Raw genomic sequence first — 19,447 nt, 5'->3', positions numbered from 1 at the left:
TATCTCAAGATAAATAAAAATGTATTAGTAAGCTTAAGTGTCATGCCAAATATAAAAATTGTAGAAACAATACACCCATTGTATTTACATAAAATATATCCCAAAGTTGCTTTAAACTTTGTTCTGGATTTAACTTGATTTAAACTGTACACAAATATACAATATAGTGAAATGGAGAGTCATCTGTGCTGAAGACACCAGCAAGACAGACAAGAAGATCATCGTAAATGAACCAAGTCAAATTTTTTCCAAAAACAGGACATGTAAATGCGGGAAAGTGGAAGCACAGAAATTTAGGGAAAACTCAGGAGCAAGTTAATATTTCAGGCAAATGACTAATCTGATGAACAACTAACCTGAAATATTAACTCCTACCAGAGATCCTACTAGTACTACTGTGTATTTTTCAGATTTTTAAAAATTATTTCAGAAAGCCACCCATTCAATCTAAGCAAGATGATAATTTTAAGTGCATTGTCAGCCTTTAACAATGACACACAAATACAGTTTTGGCTCTTATAAACCATATAACCAGAATACTTCATTGACATAAACTGTAGTAATGATACTGATCGCCAACATAATCTGGTTAGCCAAGTTCATGCTCTTAGATAACCTGCAAAGGCCCATTTAAAATATCCATGTTTATACAGTTCATAGTTCTAAAATCAAGTGTAACTGGATTTGCCAAATGCCCACAAGAGAAAATCAAATTACATTAAGTTCAAAATCAGAAGACGCTATGCGAGGACAACGAAGATTGGGAAACACTATCCTCATTTTTTTTCACTTCCCCTAAAAGAATTTCCACAGGAGATACCTGTAACCATCATTACCATTACGGATGGTGTATAAGCAAATTGATTTGGCTCATCAGTCTGATCGTTCAAACTCCTCTCTATAGAGATCTTACAAAAATGTTGGCTCAAGCTTTATGGATTCAGTCCATCTATGATTAGTTTATTCAAAATGATTCCAGTGTTTTTCTTCAGTCATCAATTGTGGGTAACCAAAATGCCTGCAAACAAATTAGAACAGTCACCAGATACCAACTTCAAGTGAGTAATGTTAACAAAATTCCCCCAATTACCAAATAATTTCACCAACACTACTTCACGAAAAGGTTAAAGGATATTAATTTAAGTTTATATTGAATATTTACTCCTAGAAATCCTTCATGCTAATTTGTAAAAGACAAAAGCATCACACCAATAGGGAAAACTGTTAAACACATAACAACAGATGAAAAAGTAACAGTGAGCAAGGAAAAAAGAAAATGGAAATAAAGACCGCAGAAATATCTAAGAGTTCTCAAATTTAAACTGAAAAACTATTTTCTAAATCTATTCTCATTTGATTCATCAGCACATTAAAAAATACAAGGATTATTACCAAAAGGCAAGAAACTAAATAGAATGAATAATTCTTCATTTGCAAAATGGCTTATTTCAGATAAATAGTAGCATGCCAAGCTAAAGCAAAACTCAAAGATGAAAATGCAACTTAGATATGGTGGAAGGGCAGTCAGGTCAATGCAGCATTGTCCAGATGAATCAGCAGGCATGTGGACAGCATGGGTTTTCTTCTGCTACAATAACTGGCATTTGGCTCTTCCTGAAATACATTGCCCAATATGGAGGTAATCTAACTACTTTATTCCAGGTACCATGTGATATAGTTGGCTAATATAGTTCAGCAATAGTAAAGCAGAAAAAGTCACAAAAAAGAACCTAATAAGGCAACCTACATTTTTTCTAACAAACAAGTATACATACTTACCATGTTAGAACATGCACTGGCAAATGTCATAAATTTGGGATTAAACTGAAGACAAGAAACAGGACCCGTGTGTTTTCCATCTAAAACAGCCACCTTCAATCCACTTTCAGCATTCCACACATGAACTTTGCCATCTTCAGATCCTGAAAAATCAATATATAAATTGAGCACTTTCATTAATTTGAAATAAAAGCAGTAACAGCCAAATTGTACACAAGTTCAAAAATAAAATGCCACATTTAAAGTTTAGAGAACAGCTTTACTGGATGCTCTATTCAAGCGTTGCTTTGAAATGAGTGGAAGACCTAGGTAGTTCATCACAAGGGGAGATCAAACAATTAACTTCATTTACCCCTAGGGAACCAATTATAATGCACCATAACATTATAGACAGAAGATTCAGTTTTTATTGGTCTCATTAAGCCTGCTTCTTACTTTTGGATGAAAAACAATTCAATTGCATTTTAAAGGAGAGGAAAGTTAATTTTCACTAGTATCACTTGAAAACAAAACTGAAGGTACCACAGTGAAGTATGTACTGCTAATAGATGCAAGCCATGACAATCTCTGCACTTTACTTCACTGTTACCTTAACTGTCAGAGCAAAAAGCAGTGACAGATGCAATGTATGGGGCCATTCACTTGACACACATATTACCATGTTGAAGTGTGACACAATTTTCTTGAAACCCAACAGTTTTAAAACCTCTTATGACTATTCTTCCTTAAAAAAGTTCATCCCATGATTTCCCTACAATCCACCTACATTTAGGGTGATTTAATGAATAAACAAGCACATTAGTGCTCTTAAAAAAATTAATACTGTTACGTTCCCCAGTAACCGGGTGACTTACCAGCAAAGATAGAGAGGTCCGCTGAAGCCTGGTGCTACTATTTTCAAACGTTTTATTTATAAAGGGGCACAAACGTATGGTTAATACAAAACATTCAGATCATATACATCGTCAAAACTCAATCTAAAGCACAGGTGTAGTAATAATCAATCAAAAATGAGCTCTATCGTTGTCTAGGGGATACTGAGTCCAATTGAATATAAGAGTCACTCAAAGTCTGCAGGCTTCCCCGTTTCGGCATTTCACGTGTTGGAGAGAGAGAAAAGGAACACTTGCCCGTCGTCCTTGCAAAGCAAATCCCTGCTGTTAGTTAAAGCGGTTTTTCCTTTTGGGTCCAGCCACAGACTCCCGATCCAGAATCTAACGCACGTGGCTTCCTTCAGAATGGCTTCCCGCTCCGACGGGAAGCACTATCATGTCTTCTTCGTGTGTCTCCTTGGTGCGTCTGAGGCCCCGCCACGGCAGCCCACCTTTTATCTGGACTGGCAGGGTTGTAGATGTCAATCAGGGTGGGGGTGAGGCAATCTTTCCCCCATCACCCATCTCACATTGCCCTGAGGGTTTGCACGTAGGCCAGTTCCTTATTCCACAAAGGTGTCTCCCAAGACAATGGCTATGTCCAAGGCTTTTGTCTTGCTGAGCGACCAGCCCACATTCCAAACCGTAAGGCTCTCTCTCTCTCTCTTGCGATTCTCACAAAGGAGGGGGCTGAGGTCATGACAATATACATTAACAATAGCAAAATAGTTCCAATAATAATGAAGAAACTAATGGAAGTAGCATTCTCAGACTTACCTATCATAACAAACTGAGAATCTGGAGTGAATGATGCCTCCAAACTAATGCCCTTATTGTTGTTGTATCCCTAAAACATTAGAAGACATTTGAGCATTAAATGAACTGAGAAATAAAAATATTTTATCTAGAAGTAAAATCTTCCTCAAAATTGAACACATTAAACTACATTATATAGTGCCAAAATAGAATTAAATTTGTGTTAGTACAGATGCAGAAAGCAGAAAATGAGCAAATATTATTCTCACACACTCTCATCATCTCAAGCATTGACACAATTTGGAGAAGTAATGAAATGTGAGGACAGCAAGATTCCAAGGAAATAGATGATAGGAATGAGCACAAAATATATGTTAAGAAATGTGAAATGTTACACTGTAGCAAGAATGAGAACAGGCAATAGAAATAAAAGGTTACAAAACTGGATCTAAGGCTTTATTAAAAGCAGCATTACGAAGAAAAGCAAAGGCAAAGCTAAGCTACGAACAATTTCAGGCTCCCGACCTTGGGGAAAGATGGAAGCTTTGGAAAGCACACAGATTTACCAAAGCAACTCCAGGAACAAGTCTTTAATTACGTGGAGAGACAGAAAAACTGCAGTTATTCTCTTGAAATCGAGGAGATTTCAGAAAAGGATTTTAAAATTATGAAGGATATAGACAGCAGAGAGATAATAGAAATCAAGAATTAAGGGATATAGTTTAAAAGAACCAAGATTCTAAGAAAGGGATTTTTTTTTAAAAGAAAGTGCATTTCCATGATAGCAATGATAAATTCAACTGTAGCATTCATTAGGGGCCTGAATAATAAGGGAAAAGGAAAAATCTGCGCAGATATCAAAAGGGAAATGCCAATTAGATAGTTCTTATTGAGCTGGTAAAGATGCAGTGGTCAGAACAGCCTCTTTCCTTGCCATGTTTAACATGAGATGTCACGAGGGGTTTGCATTCCTAGAATAAGCCATATAAAATTAGAGGTGAATACACAAACTGCTGGAGGATCTCAGCTGATTAGGCAGCATCTGTGAAAGCAGAACAATGGTTTAATCACAACCCTACATCACTTTAAGAGATCAATTTAGTGAAATTTAAAAATATTAATTCAAGCAGCAGTAGTGAGACACAAGTATCATCTGTGCATCTGTGGGTGGGAGAAAGTAACATCAGAAAAGGGGTTGAAGGTCCATCAAGGGAGGAAAGGGTGCTTGAAGGGACAGGGGCCTCGCATTGACCAATACTTCTTGCAAAGTCAATTACCAAGTTGAGTGAAGCACAGCAACTGAACACAAACCAAAGATCGCAGAGCATCAGCACCCCTGATACTGATACACAGTAATCCCAGCTGAGGGACCCATTTAACCATTAACACCTCTTAAGGGAAGAAAAATCAAAGGGCACAGACTACTCATGAAGTGGCCCAAAACCGCTGATAAGAAAGAGTGGAAAACTATTAACAACTCAAAGATTTTGGAGCAATTAACAGGAACAGCAAAAAAATTGGATGCAACGTGGGACAGCATCCACTGCTACGGGGAAGAGCAGTTTGGAGTCAGCGCAAGGAAGAAACATCACCACTACCTATAAATCTAGGAGATTGAGCGACTAGTTCAAAAAAGGGAGACAGCTGAGGAAACAGTGGAAGAAAGCCCCAGATAGTGAGAGGGAAGGCCTCAACCAACTTCAAGTGGACATCAAGAGCCAGCTGACAGTGTTGCAAAGGGTTGTGAATCGAAGAAAGCTGCAGAGAAAGAACACACAAGAACACCGTTCTACAAAGACTCAAGTGCATTAAAGGTCTCTTAACACCAGGAAAAAAAAAGTGGAACTTTGAAAACATCAAAGCAGGAACCGGAAGAGCACCTAGAAAAGATTCACACCAACATGAAAAGGCAGGAACATATGATCATTCCATCCAGTATTCCCCCCAACTCAACCTCCTCCCCCCCACCTACCACCTGGATTTTGACCCTCCAAAAAATGCAGTAAAGTGGAGAAGGCAGTCCGAAGGCAAGAGCGCCATCTGCTCCTGGGTGTAATGGAGTACCATTAATGGGTGTAATGATTCCAAAATAAAAGGATGCAAAAAATATCAGTTTCCACTAATCTGCCTTCTGAATGTCAACGGGAAAATCTTCTTCACTCTAATAGCAGAGGCTGGCCAGCTACCTGGAGAGCAACAAGTAAATTGATACATCTGTACAGAAAGCAGGAATTCCAGGGCTCTCACGGGTGTTATACCTTACAAGCATGATATTGCACCAGATCCAAACAGATAGGAAGGACAAAAGAAATCTCCATGTGACCTTCCTGGACTTCGCCAATACATTCAGCTCATTTCACCATGCACTCCTCTGGGAAACATTTGACTTCTTCCAGATACCAGACCCCATCACAACACTGATGAAGTTGTACTTTCAAGATCTGCAATTGTGCTTCACAACAGCAAATTTAACTACAGAGACTGGAAGCGGACATTATGGCAGGTTGCAATACATCACCCTGGCCTTCACAATGGCCATGGAGTTGATTATCAGGGCTTCAAGATGGGTGGTGGGCAGTGAAAGAACAAGTGCTGGACTTTGTTTTCCCTCTATTAGAGTGTACATTGACAATATAAAAACACTGACCACTACTGTAGCATGTACCAAGCAACTACTTGGAAAACATCAAGTGGGTCAGAATGAAAATCAAACCCAACAAGTCACAAAGCATCTCCATAGTCAAGGGAATGCTGAAAGATAAAGTTCTTCATTGGTGATGACCCAATTCCAAGAGTGTCTGAACAGCCTGGGTAGATGGTACAATGCCAGCCTCACTGACAAAGCAGGTGCAGCAACTAAAGCAACACATCACCAACAGCCTGGATAACATCAACAAGACCACACTGCCTGGAAAACTGAAGCTCTAGAGCTTACGATTTGGACTCCTACCCCGGGTGATATGGCCATTCACTGTATACGAGATCCCACTAACAACTGTAAAGAAGCTCAAGCAAAACATCATATCGTTTGTAAAGAAGTGGTTTGGGGGTGTCCCAAGGCATATCAGTAACATCAGTCTCTATGGTAAAGGAGTCCTTGAACTACCTTTCACTGGCCTTAGAGGAATTCAAGTGCTCTAAGATACATCTACAGATGACACTCATGACAAGACCATCAGTAATGCTGCATGGACCTTATCAACTGGGTGGAAATGGACTCCAGCTGATGTGGTGCAGTAAGCAACAGCAGCCCTTAGCCATAGAGAATTTGTAGGGCAAGTCCAACAGAGCAGCGTGGGGGCAGCAAGTGGACCCACCTGGCACAAGACCACAATTTCAGAGCAAAGGAAGATGGTTGTACAGCAACAAGGAGAGTCAGACAGAAGTACAAAGGTCATCTTCCTGGCTAAGTAGTGGTAATGGGTGCAGAGGGAAAACACTGAGAAGAGGAAAATCTGCTGGAAGGACATATGGAAGATGGAAATAAACAGACTTTCTCTTCAGAGCTACATACAATGTGCTTCCCTCACAAAAAACCTCCACCAAACCCAACTTGTTCCCTGTGCCTGATTCCAGCAATGCTCAAGCATATCCTGGCAAACTACAAAAGCCACCTCACACAAGGCAGATACACGTGGCATCACAATCAGGTCTTGAAGACTCTGGCAGCAGCAATCGAGACCAAGAGGATAGCAACCAACTCCTTGCCCCCTAGAACAACTAAAGGACTAGACACCAGCAGCATTCGTCCAGGAGGGAGAGAAAAGACCAACTAATTTCCCTTCTAAGCTAGAAACAGGACAGATGAACATGGTCCATGACTGGAAAATGCAGGTCGCCTTTTCCACCGAAAATTGCTACCACTAACCTTAGGCCAGACTTGGTTCTCTAGTCCAATTCATTACAAGCCATCTACATCATGGAACTCTTAGACCCATGGGAGAACTCACTGGTTGAAACATATGAGCACAAGAGCTATGCTATGCAGATCTAGCAGCTGAAGCTCAGCAATGGGGCTGAAAAACCAAAGATTGTCCTGTGGAAATGGGATGTAGGGGATTTATAGCCACATCTACCATTAAATTGCTGAAGGAGCTAGGGATCCATGGTCATACTCTATGACAAACCATCAGAGCCACATCAGAGGCAGGGGAAAGAAGTAGTCTTTGGATCAAGCAAAACTGCCAGAAGTCATCATTGAGCCCTCCAGAGATGTAGTGGCAAATCAATGAAACACCAAAGGAGATGGGGACCCACGTGAAAACTCCTGCACGTCAATCCTGTGCCACTCCCAACATCAAGAAATGCTCACAGCCCATTGGTATGAGGGATATTAACATCTTATGTTGTTTTTTTTTGTGGGAATTAATAAACGATAGCTTTATATAAAAAAAACAAATACACACTCAATAATGCTCAATAGTCAATAATATTAAGTCTCTGTCTATAGACTGTTGCATACAGACTTTAAATTCTCTTCCAGAAGACTTCTAATAAAACAGACAGCACAAAGGTGAATGAAGACACTGATTAAAAGGGAGACTAAATGGGTGTTACCTGAAAGTAATTGAAACATGCAGAGGACAGGTCAGTGATATTCTTAGTACACAAAGACATTTTGTACAGTAGTATGAAGAAAAACAACTTTGAAATTCATGTACAAGTAGGAAACAGAGTGATCCAAATTAGTTGTAAGAGATAATGAAATGAGTAAAAAGAAATAACTGATCAAATACTGCATCGAGAATAGAAGGGAATATCCTTATCATCAAGTACCTTAATAATAAATTTACTCTGAGATAATTGAGAAACAAGGATTTCAAAGAGCCTAGAGGACACACAGAGGAGCAAGAGAAGCAGCAGATTCATACACCATGGAGAATCCATTTCGGTCAATCCAATAAGATCAAACCTGACCACCTGTTCAACCCATTTTTCTGTCAGCGTACAGTTCACCATGAAAACAAAAACTCCACTTACCCCAAACGTCTGCAGTACTGCTCCTTTAAAAGCATCAATAAGTCGAACCATTCCTCCATTGGTAGAGACCAACATGAGTTTTCCATCATTGCTGAATTTCAATCCTGTCCATTCACAGGTCCGCTCATATTGCATCTTGAATGTGGCAAAAGGGCCCTAAAAATAAACAAGCTGGAAAATAAGATCACTTTCTAGTTTAAAGGTAATTCAATAATAAACTTACTTGCCTCAATTTAGATTCACTACTCCTTTCTTCATTTCAGCTCGAGTAAGGAGTACTAAGTTGATGTATATTGATTCAGATACAAATCCAATCATCCACCTATGGAACATTTCATAACTGCTGGCAGCCAATCAACTGCACAAACCATCCAATAAAGCAGTTCACCAAAAAAAAGGGCATTTGTTCAAGGAAGTGAATACTGGCGATGCCTGCACTCATTAATTATTAAAAGTGAAATTTCATAAAGTAGATTTCCAAAACGAAAGACCAGGCAAATGAATTACAATATTCAAATGCAGAGTGGTATGCTAACCATTTTAGTAATACATTTGTACATTCTCTCCAGGACCGCTTGGGTATTCTCCCGGATTCTAAAGACACACAGGTTAGTAAATTGTAGGCGTGCCATGTTGGTGCCAGAAACATGGCGACACTTGTGTTCTGCCACCAGCACATCCTTAGATTGTGTTGGTCATTGACACAAACAACTTGTTTCAAGAAACATGTGACATATATTGCTAACCTTTCATCTCCCTAAAACACCCTAAAAGGAAATTCAAAACATCTCAGACCTGAAATGTTCCCCTTTTTTCTTTTGAACATTGTTTTCATTCCTGAGTTAAAACAGCTTTGGCTTTTTTTAAAATTAGTTTTCCAAGGAATTAGTCCATTTCTCCCAAAGTGAAACTGCAATTGAAAATTAACTACGTACAAGGACAAATCAGCTAAGGGCAGATTTCCCTCCTATGAATATAAATAGTTCCGAAATTGCCATTATAGAGAATAGCTTGTTTTTGATTAAATTCTAAACGTATTTAAGAACTCTAGTTGCTAGCCCAACAATTCTATTGCTATGTCAACATATTCTTAAGCAACTGCAAATATAAACAGAAGAAAATGGAAGCATGCCACCTTTTATGAAAGGAACTGAAATGAGGCCTCTGCATTTACTGACAGAACAAAGGCAACTGCCACCCACTTAGCTGCAATTTTTAAACTTGTTTCATTTCAACTTTTCCTATGTTTGATGAATGGTTAATTAATATTAATGGCTTCTCTGTCTATTGTTGCCTATTATTACATTTCAGCTTTCTGTTGCTTTTATTTCAAATACCTGCCAAATGGACACCCCCAACACACAAAAAAATAGGATATCTATCAAAGAGTTGTGGTTTTGCATAGTTAACTTGCAAAAGCAAAGATGGTTCAAACATATTGTAGCAGATGCTACATAAACAGTGAAATCTTAGAAGATGGCATGATGCACAACATCACAGCCACATCAACAGAAGCTATCTGCTTCCAGTCATAGAGTACTACAGCACAGAAACAGGCCTGTTGGCCCATCAAGTCCTGCTGAACTATTCTGCCTAGTCCCATCGAGCTAACTGCTAATACAACAGCATGACACAAACACACTGAAGGAAACTTTGATTCTCAAACTATTAGAATTAAGACTCCACTATCAAAAGAGGAACTGGTGATATACAGAAAGATCTAGAACTTACCACAACTGCTCAAGTTCAAAACAGTTAACCAATACGGCTGATAAATTTTACCTTGTCAAACGACCGCAAATCATAAAGTTTAATTATCTCGGAATTTACACCAGCTGCAAATATAAGTCCTTCAGGGTCAAAGGAACATGTTGGTCTCCCCTGAAGATGCATTAAGCCCTGGGCAAATGATAAACATAGAAGATTAACATCAGCTGACAGATATTAACAATGGAAAATTATAGTTAATTGCTCTGCTTTCTCCAAAACACACTCCACATTTAAATCTACATTTAAATCATGTCAATTTCACATTTTTGTTATTTCTCCATATCGCATAAATGTGCTACATTAACAACTCAGCTACCATCAGGACAGGAATAAATTCAGACAAATCTTGCTTCAGATTTTGGTATGGTTAGGAAAGCATATGTTTAACTGCTAAGCACACTTAGGTTGTGAAAACACCAGGAATATATTCAACCACAGCATTCAGCACAATGTACCTCAATTGTGTTTTTTTAAAAAAATATATACTGTCAATAGTCTATGTATTTGTTTGATTGACTTCAGAAGTTAGAACAAAGAATTTCTTTTAAAAAGCAAGCACAGCTCCAAACATGACATTTCTTCCTTCCCATTTCAAAAGGCACTGTTTTTTTCTCAACTCCCTGGTCAACTTTTTCATCCTCAATCACTCCCCTTCTTACAGCAATTTCCTATACAACCAAAGGTTGTGTCCTTTCACTTTTTTCCAACATCTACCAATCCAAGCAGTCTTTCCAAGTGAAGCATTCCCCATTCCCAGGGCTGAAATGGCTAACATGAAAGGGCACAGTTTTAAGGTGCTTGGAAGTCGGTACAGTGGAGAGGTCAGGGGTAAGCGTTTTGTTTAAAAACACAGAGTGGTGAGTGCATGGAATGGCTGCTGGTGACGGTGGTGGAGGGCGATTACAATAGGGCCTTTTAAGAGACTTGTAGAGGTATATGGAGCTTAGAAAAATAGAGGGCTATGGGTAACCCTAGGTAATTTTTAAAGTACATGTTTGGCACAGCATTGAGGGCCAAAGGGCCTGTATTGTGCTGTAGGTTTTCTATATACCTTTTGACCCCGCCACCCTCTCCTCCAACTTGAAAACTAAAACTAATTTTCCTCCATTTCACGGTCTACCAAAGGGTTCTGGACCTGAAATGTTAACTGTTTCTCTTTCCACAGATGCATCCTGGCCTGCTGAATGTTTCCAGCATTTCTTTGTTTTGGTTTCAGATTTACAACATATGGTCTTTTAAAAAATATTTTTTTAATTCCAGTTATTAGTTTGATAAACTGAATTCCAATTGTCAGCTTACAATTGACCAGTGAATGCCAACAATCTGAGAAAAATTAAAGTTGCTAAAAACAAAAGTATATATGCACAATATATATAATGTGGGATCTTTCACAAGAACCATCCAACACGAAATGATATCTTTAGTCCAGCAGCTGCCATTACAAAACTGTTGTACATTCCATCTGTGTTAGTGTTAACACTTCTCCAGTAGTTACCATACTCAATCTGGGTACCTAGTCACTGGTAGTTCACTTGTGTGAAGGGAATGTCAAGTTAAAATAAGTGCAAGAAAGAGTGGAGAGGATTGTGGTACTCAATCTACATACATTTAGTCTGTCATCTAAGGGAAATGATCAAATTGAGAGCCAAAGCAATTTGATGAATTTGTAGAAAATTATTAATACAAACAGAAACATATCATAATATTACATTTGGTGTCTTTCATAATACCAAGTCAAGTCAAGCAGCTTTACAGCTAACATACTACTTTTCGTAGATGATATTGAATACTGACCACCTACCCACTAAAATAACAGTCATGACATTTTTCTCATGTAATACCAAATAAATATTTAACAGCACTGATTCTTGGATATTCTGAATTATTCTGCATATGTATGATTGCTAGGCAAATCATCAAAAATGCTCAACAGCTGTTATATTGCATGAAAACTAAATACAATCGGCCCTCCTTATCTGCAGGGGATCCCCTAGCGGATACCAAAATTCGCGGATGCTCAAGTCCCTTATGCAACCTGTCTCAATCCAGTGGACCTCAGGACCCAGCGGAACCCAAGACCTTATTTAACCTGTCTCAGTGTGGTGGACATTAGGACCCCGGCGCCAGAGCTCTAAATGTGCAGTGTTTCTGTTCACGAAAATAATCACGATCACAATTGAAAATAAAGTGGAAATAAATCGATCAGAAAGAGGTAAAACGGCATCAGTCACTGGAAAAGCGTTAGGCCATGTCTGTCAACGATCGAAACAATTTTAAAGGATAAAGTGAGAAAGGCTCTGCCCTGATGAAAGCTACGATTATTACTAAGCAATGCAGTGGTTTAATTATTGGGTTTTGGGTTTTTGATCCTCCACATCAACCCGGCACGGTGCAGAGCACACTCAGGAGCGATCTGTCACTAGATCGACCCGAGCCCGGCGTTGAAATATACGTTCTTAAGTGTTTTATATGCATAGAAAGGTAAAATATATACTATATACTAAGACAAATGTTTGACTAACTGACGCTAAATAATACCGGATGTACCTGTTCCAACTTACTTAGTAAGAGAACTTCTGATTTTTTTCGATCCCGATAATCCACGCACATCTTCCTGTATACTTTAAATCATCTCTAGATTACTTATAATACCTAATACAATGTAAATGCTATGTAAAATGGTTGTTATACTGCATTGTTTAGGGAATAATGACAAGAAAAAAAAAGTCTGTACATGCTCGAACAGCAAGTGCTGGAAGAGCACTTCCAGGTTTTCGCGATCCACGGTTGGTTGAATTCATGCATGCGGAATCCGCGGATAAGGAGGGCCGACTGTATATCTGTAACACTCTACCTCTATACAGTAAAGAATATTCCTATCCGAATATCCTTACATCTAGAACAAGAAATGGCATTGTTGAAACAGCTTCCACCTAAAGGAGCTTCTTGCTATTCTGCATAACATGTCATGAATCTCATGTTCACCACAGCACAGAGGTAAAGATCAATAACTCATTTGAAAGCAGTACTGCAATGTTCACCTAAATTGTGTGCTCCAATTCTGGTGCAATACTTGACTGATGAGAGACAGTCTATCAAAGAACCGGACTACAAATTCACCTTTTTCAAGACTGACAAAAATTAATCGAGTTATTTAGATGATAGCAAGCAAAATGTACCTGGCAATTTGGCGATCGAAGGTCCCATAATCTGATAGTTTTATCCAAAGAACTAGACATGAAAGTGTCATCCACAGGAGACATGCATAATGCTACAACTCTAAAACGTGCAAAAGAGAACAGTTGTAAACTAAACTATTTTCTTCACATCTTTATTATTCTAATGAATGGAGTCTGCTTAACAAGTATATCTCTAGGTGATAAGGTACCCAAATAGCTCACATTTTTCATATGTTTTAAGAATTAAGAGTTAACAAAATAGATCAGTATTCAGGAAACTAAAAAATATTATAAATATTAACATTTTTCTGAAACAAATTAAGTGCATTAGCTGGTGTTAAGTCTACTAATTGGTCAGATTCTCCCAGATGCACCACTGACAATGAGCATTGGATAAATGCTCATCAACCCATCTTTGAACACATTTTAAGCTTCACTTTTACTCAAACAATGCTCAGCTATGAAGAATAATCCTATATTCAGCCAGATTATAAGGCATTTTATAGAATCCAATGACATAAAATGGAAAGCCTTTGTAGCACTGGCAGCAGCACCTTCTGCCTTCAAGGAAATTCCACAATTCAGACTTCTTTCTAGTTAACACCAATATAAGTTTTTGCCTGATGATGGCTCTATACCCAAGCACATAAAAACTGGCAAGATTTTGTCTACATTTTTTTGAAAAATTTATTCAACTAAAATAAAGGATGCAAGTACACATACAAAACATTCTACACATTTGGAAGGAAACGTCAATACATGAAGAGCAAAATAAACTGTAACAACAACCTACTTTTGCTGCACCATGGTTTGAGAGTCAAGAGTTTCAACTGAGAATTTCAATCTAATTTTGCACACAGAAAAATGTAATGCGTTTTTGACCAGTAAACTACTGTAGTCCAAAAATAAAGTACTTTTACATACCTGACACTACAGTTGGACTTCACAAAGGTTAAAGTTGATCAATTAATTTGAAATATTGGTTTGGAAAAGACTGTTCAAAATCCCGTGGACAGCAAAAACCACCAAATAAACCCAATTTAAATAAAGCCTCATAAGTTCTCTCGAGTTCCTGATGCTCAAGCAGACACTGACAAACTCATGAGGGTAAATAATGGAATAGATGTGATCAATCTTGGTAAAGTGGGAAAATAAGGAGGAAGACAGCAAACATGTGATGGATATGATTAAAAAGTTGCTAGTGTGCATTTCTGCAAATGTTTCAGGTTGTAGCTAGTAATAAACTTGTTCCCTCCTAGATAAGTTACTGGGCCACTAGGTTCAATAGCACACAAACTGATGGGCCATTTGAATTCTTTGCTTACCTCTTACTGTGGCCATGGAAGTATCTAATATATTTGTTGTCATGAAGTGATAAGTAACGGATAGTATCTAAAAAGAAGTAAGATGGTATTTAATTTTAAACATAAGACATTATAGATGCTTTAGTGAAATTTATTAACACATTTAAATCAGAAGGAAAAAATATTTGTGCATTTATCAGACGGTAGGTTCTTCATTAGCCTGGGTATCAAAGAGTATGGAATGAAAGCAGGGGAGTGGGGATGACTGGAAGAATTGGATCAGTCCATGATTGAATGGCAGAGCAGACTCGATGGGCCGAATGGCCTGCTTCTACTCCTGTATCTTATGGTCTTATAGATAACATATTCCTCTCAACACCATTCTCCTGCCTTATCCCCATTGCATTTGATACTCTTACTAATCAAGAACCTAGAAACCTTGTTTAAATATACCCACGGTCTTAAGGTCACCTGGCTCCGTCAGTTTACAACTTAACTGGTCCTGAAGATGACATTTAGCAGTGGTGACTGCTTGAAGGACACAACTCAACATTCCATCTTAACTTTTTTCTTTAAAAAAAAACAGCTGTGTAGGCCAACTATTGTTCTGAGAAGGAAATTTTTACATGGCATGGAAATTGCATGGCGCTTTGGTAATTTTTTTTGTAATAAGCACACACAAACACAAACCACAATTACGCAAGTAAACAATGCCAGGCAGTCAATGGCAAAAATAGATGGTGTCAGCATTCAGCAGGCCAGCGGCTTAACAATGAGATACCATCTTCCATTCTGTGTTTGTTGTTACAATTTGTAACGGTGTTGTAACTTGGAACATTGACAATGTAAACATGTTGAAGTTCTAAAATGCTTCAAAGTAAAAGGTTACGGTTCCTTTATTTAGAAAATTTATTGATTACAGGCGGTCCCCAAGTTACGAACGTCTGACTTATGAACAGAGGAAGAACGCCATCCGTCATTTTAAGCTGGATCACGACACCGTCTGCCATTTTAAGTCATTGCCATTAACACTGTGTTGAGTGTGTAACTTTGTATTTGGCTTAAATTTTTCTTAGCAAGATTCACCCTAACCCCCTCCCCCTTTCCAATCAGCAGCACCCCCACTTGTCTCAGCACAGGTGGCCTTTAGGACCCGGGGAAGTTCAGGTCAGGACCAGCCGCCCATGGCTGCTGCTAAATCTGCAGTGTTTCTGTTCCATTGACGGAACACGATCACAATTGAAAATAAAGTGGAAATAATAAAGCGCTCGGAAAGAGTTGAAATGCCATCGGTCATTGGAAAAGCATTAAGCTACAGTCGGTCAACGATCAGAACAATTTTAAAGGATAAAGGATAAAGTGAGAATAATGGAGCATGTGAAAGGGCCTGCCCGATGAAAGCTACAATTACTACTAAGCAACGTACTGATTTAATCATTGAAATACATACGTTTAAGTGTTTTATATGCATAGAACAGTAAAATATATACTATATACTAAGACAAACGTTTGACTAACTGACACTAAATAATACCAGATGTACCTGTTCCCACTTACGCACAAATCCGACTTATAGACAGACTCAGAAACAGAACTCGTTCGTAACCCAGGGACTGCCTGTATATTCATTAACACAATTACAAGGTGTTTAACAAATATATTAGCATAATTTCAAAATTATATTAACATACATACTGAAAATTCCAGCAGCAAGGCAAAGGCCACATGCACAGGAGCACTTTAGTTACTGAGTAGTTGTGCAGCTTAAAGGGAATAGTGCAAATCAATAGGGAACCTGACGAAATCTGGCAGCATGTTTTCCCCTTTAAAAGTTGTGAAACCACTTGAAGCAAAAGTGATGTCTCATACTCCATTAGGCCCCTGAAGCCTAACAAAAAAATCAAAAGCAATTTACTTCTGAAGTGCAGTAATCAATTAGGCAGGCAAATGAAAAGACAATGTTCCTTGTAGACCCATACTTTGATAAAGTTTTAAGGAAATTGAGGGATTCTCAGATTCCTGTAAATAATGGGTTAAGGTTGAGTACCAACTATGTCTGTGTATTTTGTTTGAGAGTGACTGTAGCGTGTTTGAATAATGTCTCACAGCTGCTTCTTTGGAGCAATACAAGGGCTAAAGTTCACACAGATCCACAAAAGATGTCTCCTGATTTTTCACACCTTTTGGTTTCGATAAAAGGCAGTACCTGATGGAAATTAGACAGGACATTCCTTTCTTAATTAAAGCTTAAATTTGGTGGATGCTCTTATGTTTGTAATTAAGTTTTGGCTCTAACAAACCAGGTAGAACATTCCTTTTTTAAAATTAAAGTGGCTGGAGTATCTATCAAACTGATTGTTCTTTTGTATCAGTGGCCTTATAAATTGTTACAATTCTGGAAGTCAAACAGGGAACTTGTTTGAACTGCCAGAGGGATGAGAACTCTTCTCCCCCTGTTGTAGGGACCAAGTTCCCACGCCCGCTGAGCACAAAGAAATAAACTGGTGAAAAGTAATGATCTTTTGTGCTGTGGTTATTTGGTCCGGCAAATTTAAGTTTACAACTTGACATGTGGGAGCAATTCCACATTCCTTTTTGTTAAATGGTCAAAATAGACAAAGCTTTCCACTTCAAGCTACAATACAGATTTTGTAGGTCACACAGAAGGGTCAGGTCAGATTTTTAGAAACTAATTGCCCCGCTTTGCAAGCCTGATATACAATATTCATAAAATTAATCTGGTGACCTCAAACGAAGGCACCAAAATTTAAGTGTCCAAACTGTTTTAATACATATTTACAAGTTCATAGATATTTGTATGACACTGGTTTTGTTTTTGCAGAAGTCTCACTTTGAACTGCAGGCTACAAAAGTTTAGCAACTTTGCATGATTTAAACACATTAATATATTCATCTTTTTTAATAGACATTTTTAACTTCAAACAAAAAGTTAACTTTACATTCATAGACAGAACAGTTCCTTTAATCTTTTGAAGACAGCAAACACATCCAGATAATAACGCTCAGGCTCTTCAGGTGATGTTGGGCTCTGGCCCAGGCAAGGCAGTGGCTTGTACAGTTAACTCCATCAACCGGGTGGTGTCACAAACCCTCAAACTGTACAAACAACTACCTCTGCACAGGCTCAGACAGTCATACACAGACATCCTCAGTATTGGTAGATCACAGGGTACAGGATTCAAATACCAAACATTTGCAAATACAACACCTAAAGTTGGTTTTCAAAAGCTAATAATGTTGATAAAAGCTGTTTTCAGCAGGGCCACAAACTTTTCAACAAAGACAGAGCAGGTCTAATCAGCATTATCTACCAGGTCTGGCGAAATGCTCCAGGTAACCACAGCATTCAAAGCATTAAATGTGCAACTCCATATATTTAATTAACTTTAGAAAATCCCTTATTGTCCAGGAAAGACACTATCTCTTCTTCGACAGAAGTAGAGTTAGCCTCCATCAGATTCTCAACCACTGTTGAAACCAATGCAAAACAATTAGGTATAGTGGTGAACCGTGTCAATACAGATTCAATCATGATTAAAGTTTACTCACCCCAAACACAAACAGGGTAGCTCACTGGTTTATTCTAAGCCCAGAGCAAGCTACTGATACAAAATATCTCAAATACAGAAATCCACAATGATCACACAAGAGTTAATACAAAGAAAACAAAACATTTCAATATACATGTTTTTATAATGTTTCTGATGAGTCTTGGTGCTTTGGCATTTTTTTTAAATGAAGAATTTTTATAAAAATAGTTTGGGCATATACAATATATATTAAAAATGTTAAGCAAAAAAGTGCAAGGAAATGTCAAATATACACCTCATGGCAAAGGCCAAGTTACACTTCAGACAGTGTTATGCTGAAAGTATTGAACTGGGGACATGTTAAAATAAAATTCATTGAGAAGATGCTATTGATTAGGAAAAGAACATTGACTAATACATAAAGACAAGAACTGAGATATCTGGGGTCATAACAGTCTGAGACTGCTCGACTTCAAATGTGAAAGTCCTATTGAAGGAATAATTCAGTCTGTAAGAAGCAATGGAGGATAAGCAATATGTTAATATGTAGAAAGGAGCAATATAGTAATGATTAAAAGAGAAAAGCTTTTAATAGTATAGTGTCTGGTTGGCTGCCAGTGACTAGTGGTGCTCCGCAGGGGTTGGTGTTGGGACCACTTCTTGCTGTATTTAAATGATTTAGATGATGAAATAGAAGAGTTGTGTTGAGGAAACAGGTAGGATGCAGAAGGATTTAGACAGATTAGGAGAATGGGCAAGAAAGTGGCAAATGAAATATAATGACCATAATCATAGTCATGCACTTTGGTAGTAGAAATAAATTTGCGGACTGCTTTCTAAATGGGGAGAAAATCCAACAACCTGAGATGCAAAGGGACTTGGGAGCCCTTGTGCAGAACACCCTAAAGGTTAACTTGCTGGTTAGGTCAGCGATGAGGAAGGCAAATGCAAAGTTAGCATTCATTTCAAGAATATAGAGGAGGGATGTTATGCTGAGGCTTTATAGGGCACTGGGATTTTGGGAATGAAAGGGCTATCATACAAGGAACATTTGATAGCTCTGGGTCTCTACATGCTGGAATTTAGAAGGATGGGGGGGGGGTGGATTTCATTCAAACCTTTTGAATGTTGGAAGGCCTAGACAGAGTAGATGTGGAAAGGATGTTTCCCGTGGTGAAAGAATCTAGGATAAGAGGGCACAGCCTCAGGATAGGGGCGTCCATTCAAAACATAGATGCGGAGAAATTTCTTTAGCC

General features: G+C 38.3%; 1 protein-coding gene across 1 annotated transcript in view; it reads right to left on the bottom strand.

Annotated features, from left to right (window-relative positions):
* Positions 1-4: 4 nt before the first annotated feature.
* The window catches only part of wdr82 (WD repeat domain 82), a 32,857-nt gene continuing 13,414 nt past the window's right edge, over positions 5-19,447 (bottom strand). Inside the window, exons 3-9 of the mRNA XM_073072643.1 lie at positions 14,662-14,728; positions 13,337-13,436; positions 10,170-10,286; positions 8,388-8,543; positions 3,429-3,498; positions 1,780-1,922; positions 5-1,018 (exon numbers count right to left, since the gene is read on the bottom strand). Coding sequence (XP_072928744.1) covers positions 989-1,018; positions 1,780-1,922; positions 3,429-3,498; positions 8,388-8,543; positions 10,170-10,286; positions 13,337-13,436; positions 14,662-14,728 — 683 coding nt within the window. The 3' untranslated portion in view covers positions 5-988. The remainder of the gene's footprint in view (positions 1,019-1,779; positions 1,923-3,428; positions 3,499-8,387; positions 8,544-10,169; positions 10,287-13,336; positions 13,437-14,661; positions 14,729-19,447) is intronic.

Source organism: Hemitrygon akajei, chromosome 19 (assembly GCF_048418815.1).
Source record: "Hemitrygon akajei chromosome 19, sHemAka1.3, whole genome shotgun sequence".
NCBI classification, from domain to species: Eukaryota; Metazoa; Chordata; class Chondrichthyes; order Myliobatiformes; family Dasyatidae; genus Hemitrygon; species Hemitrygon akajei.
Note: the sequence above shows the minus strand (reverse complement) of the source record. Positions and strands in the feature narration are given on the sequence as shown.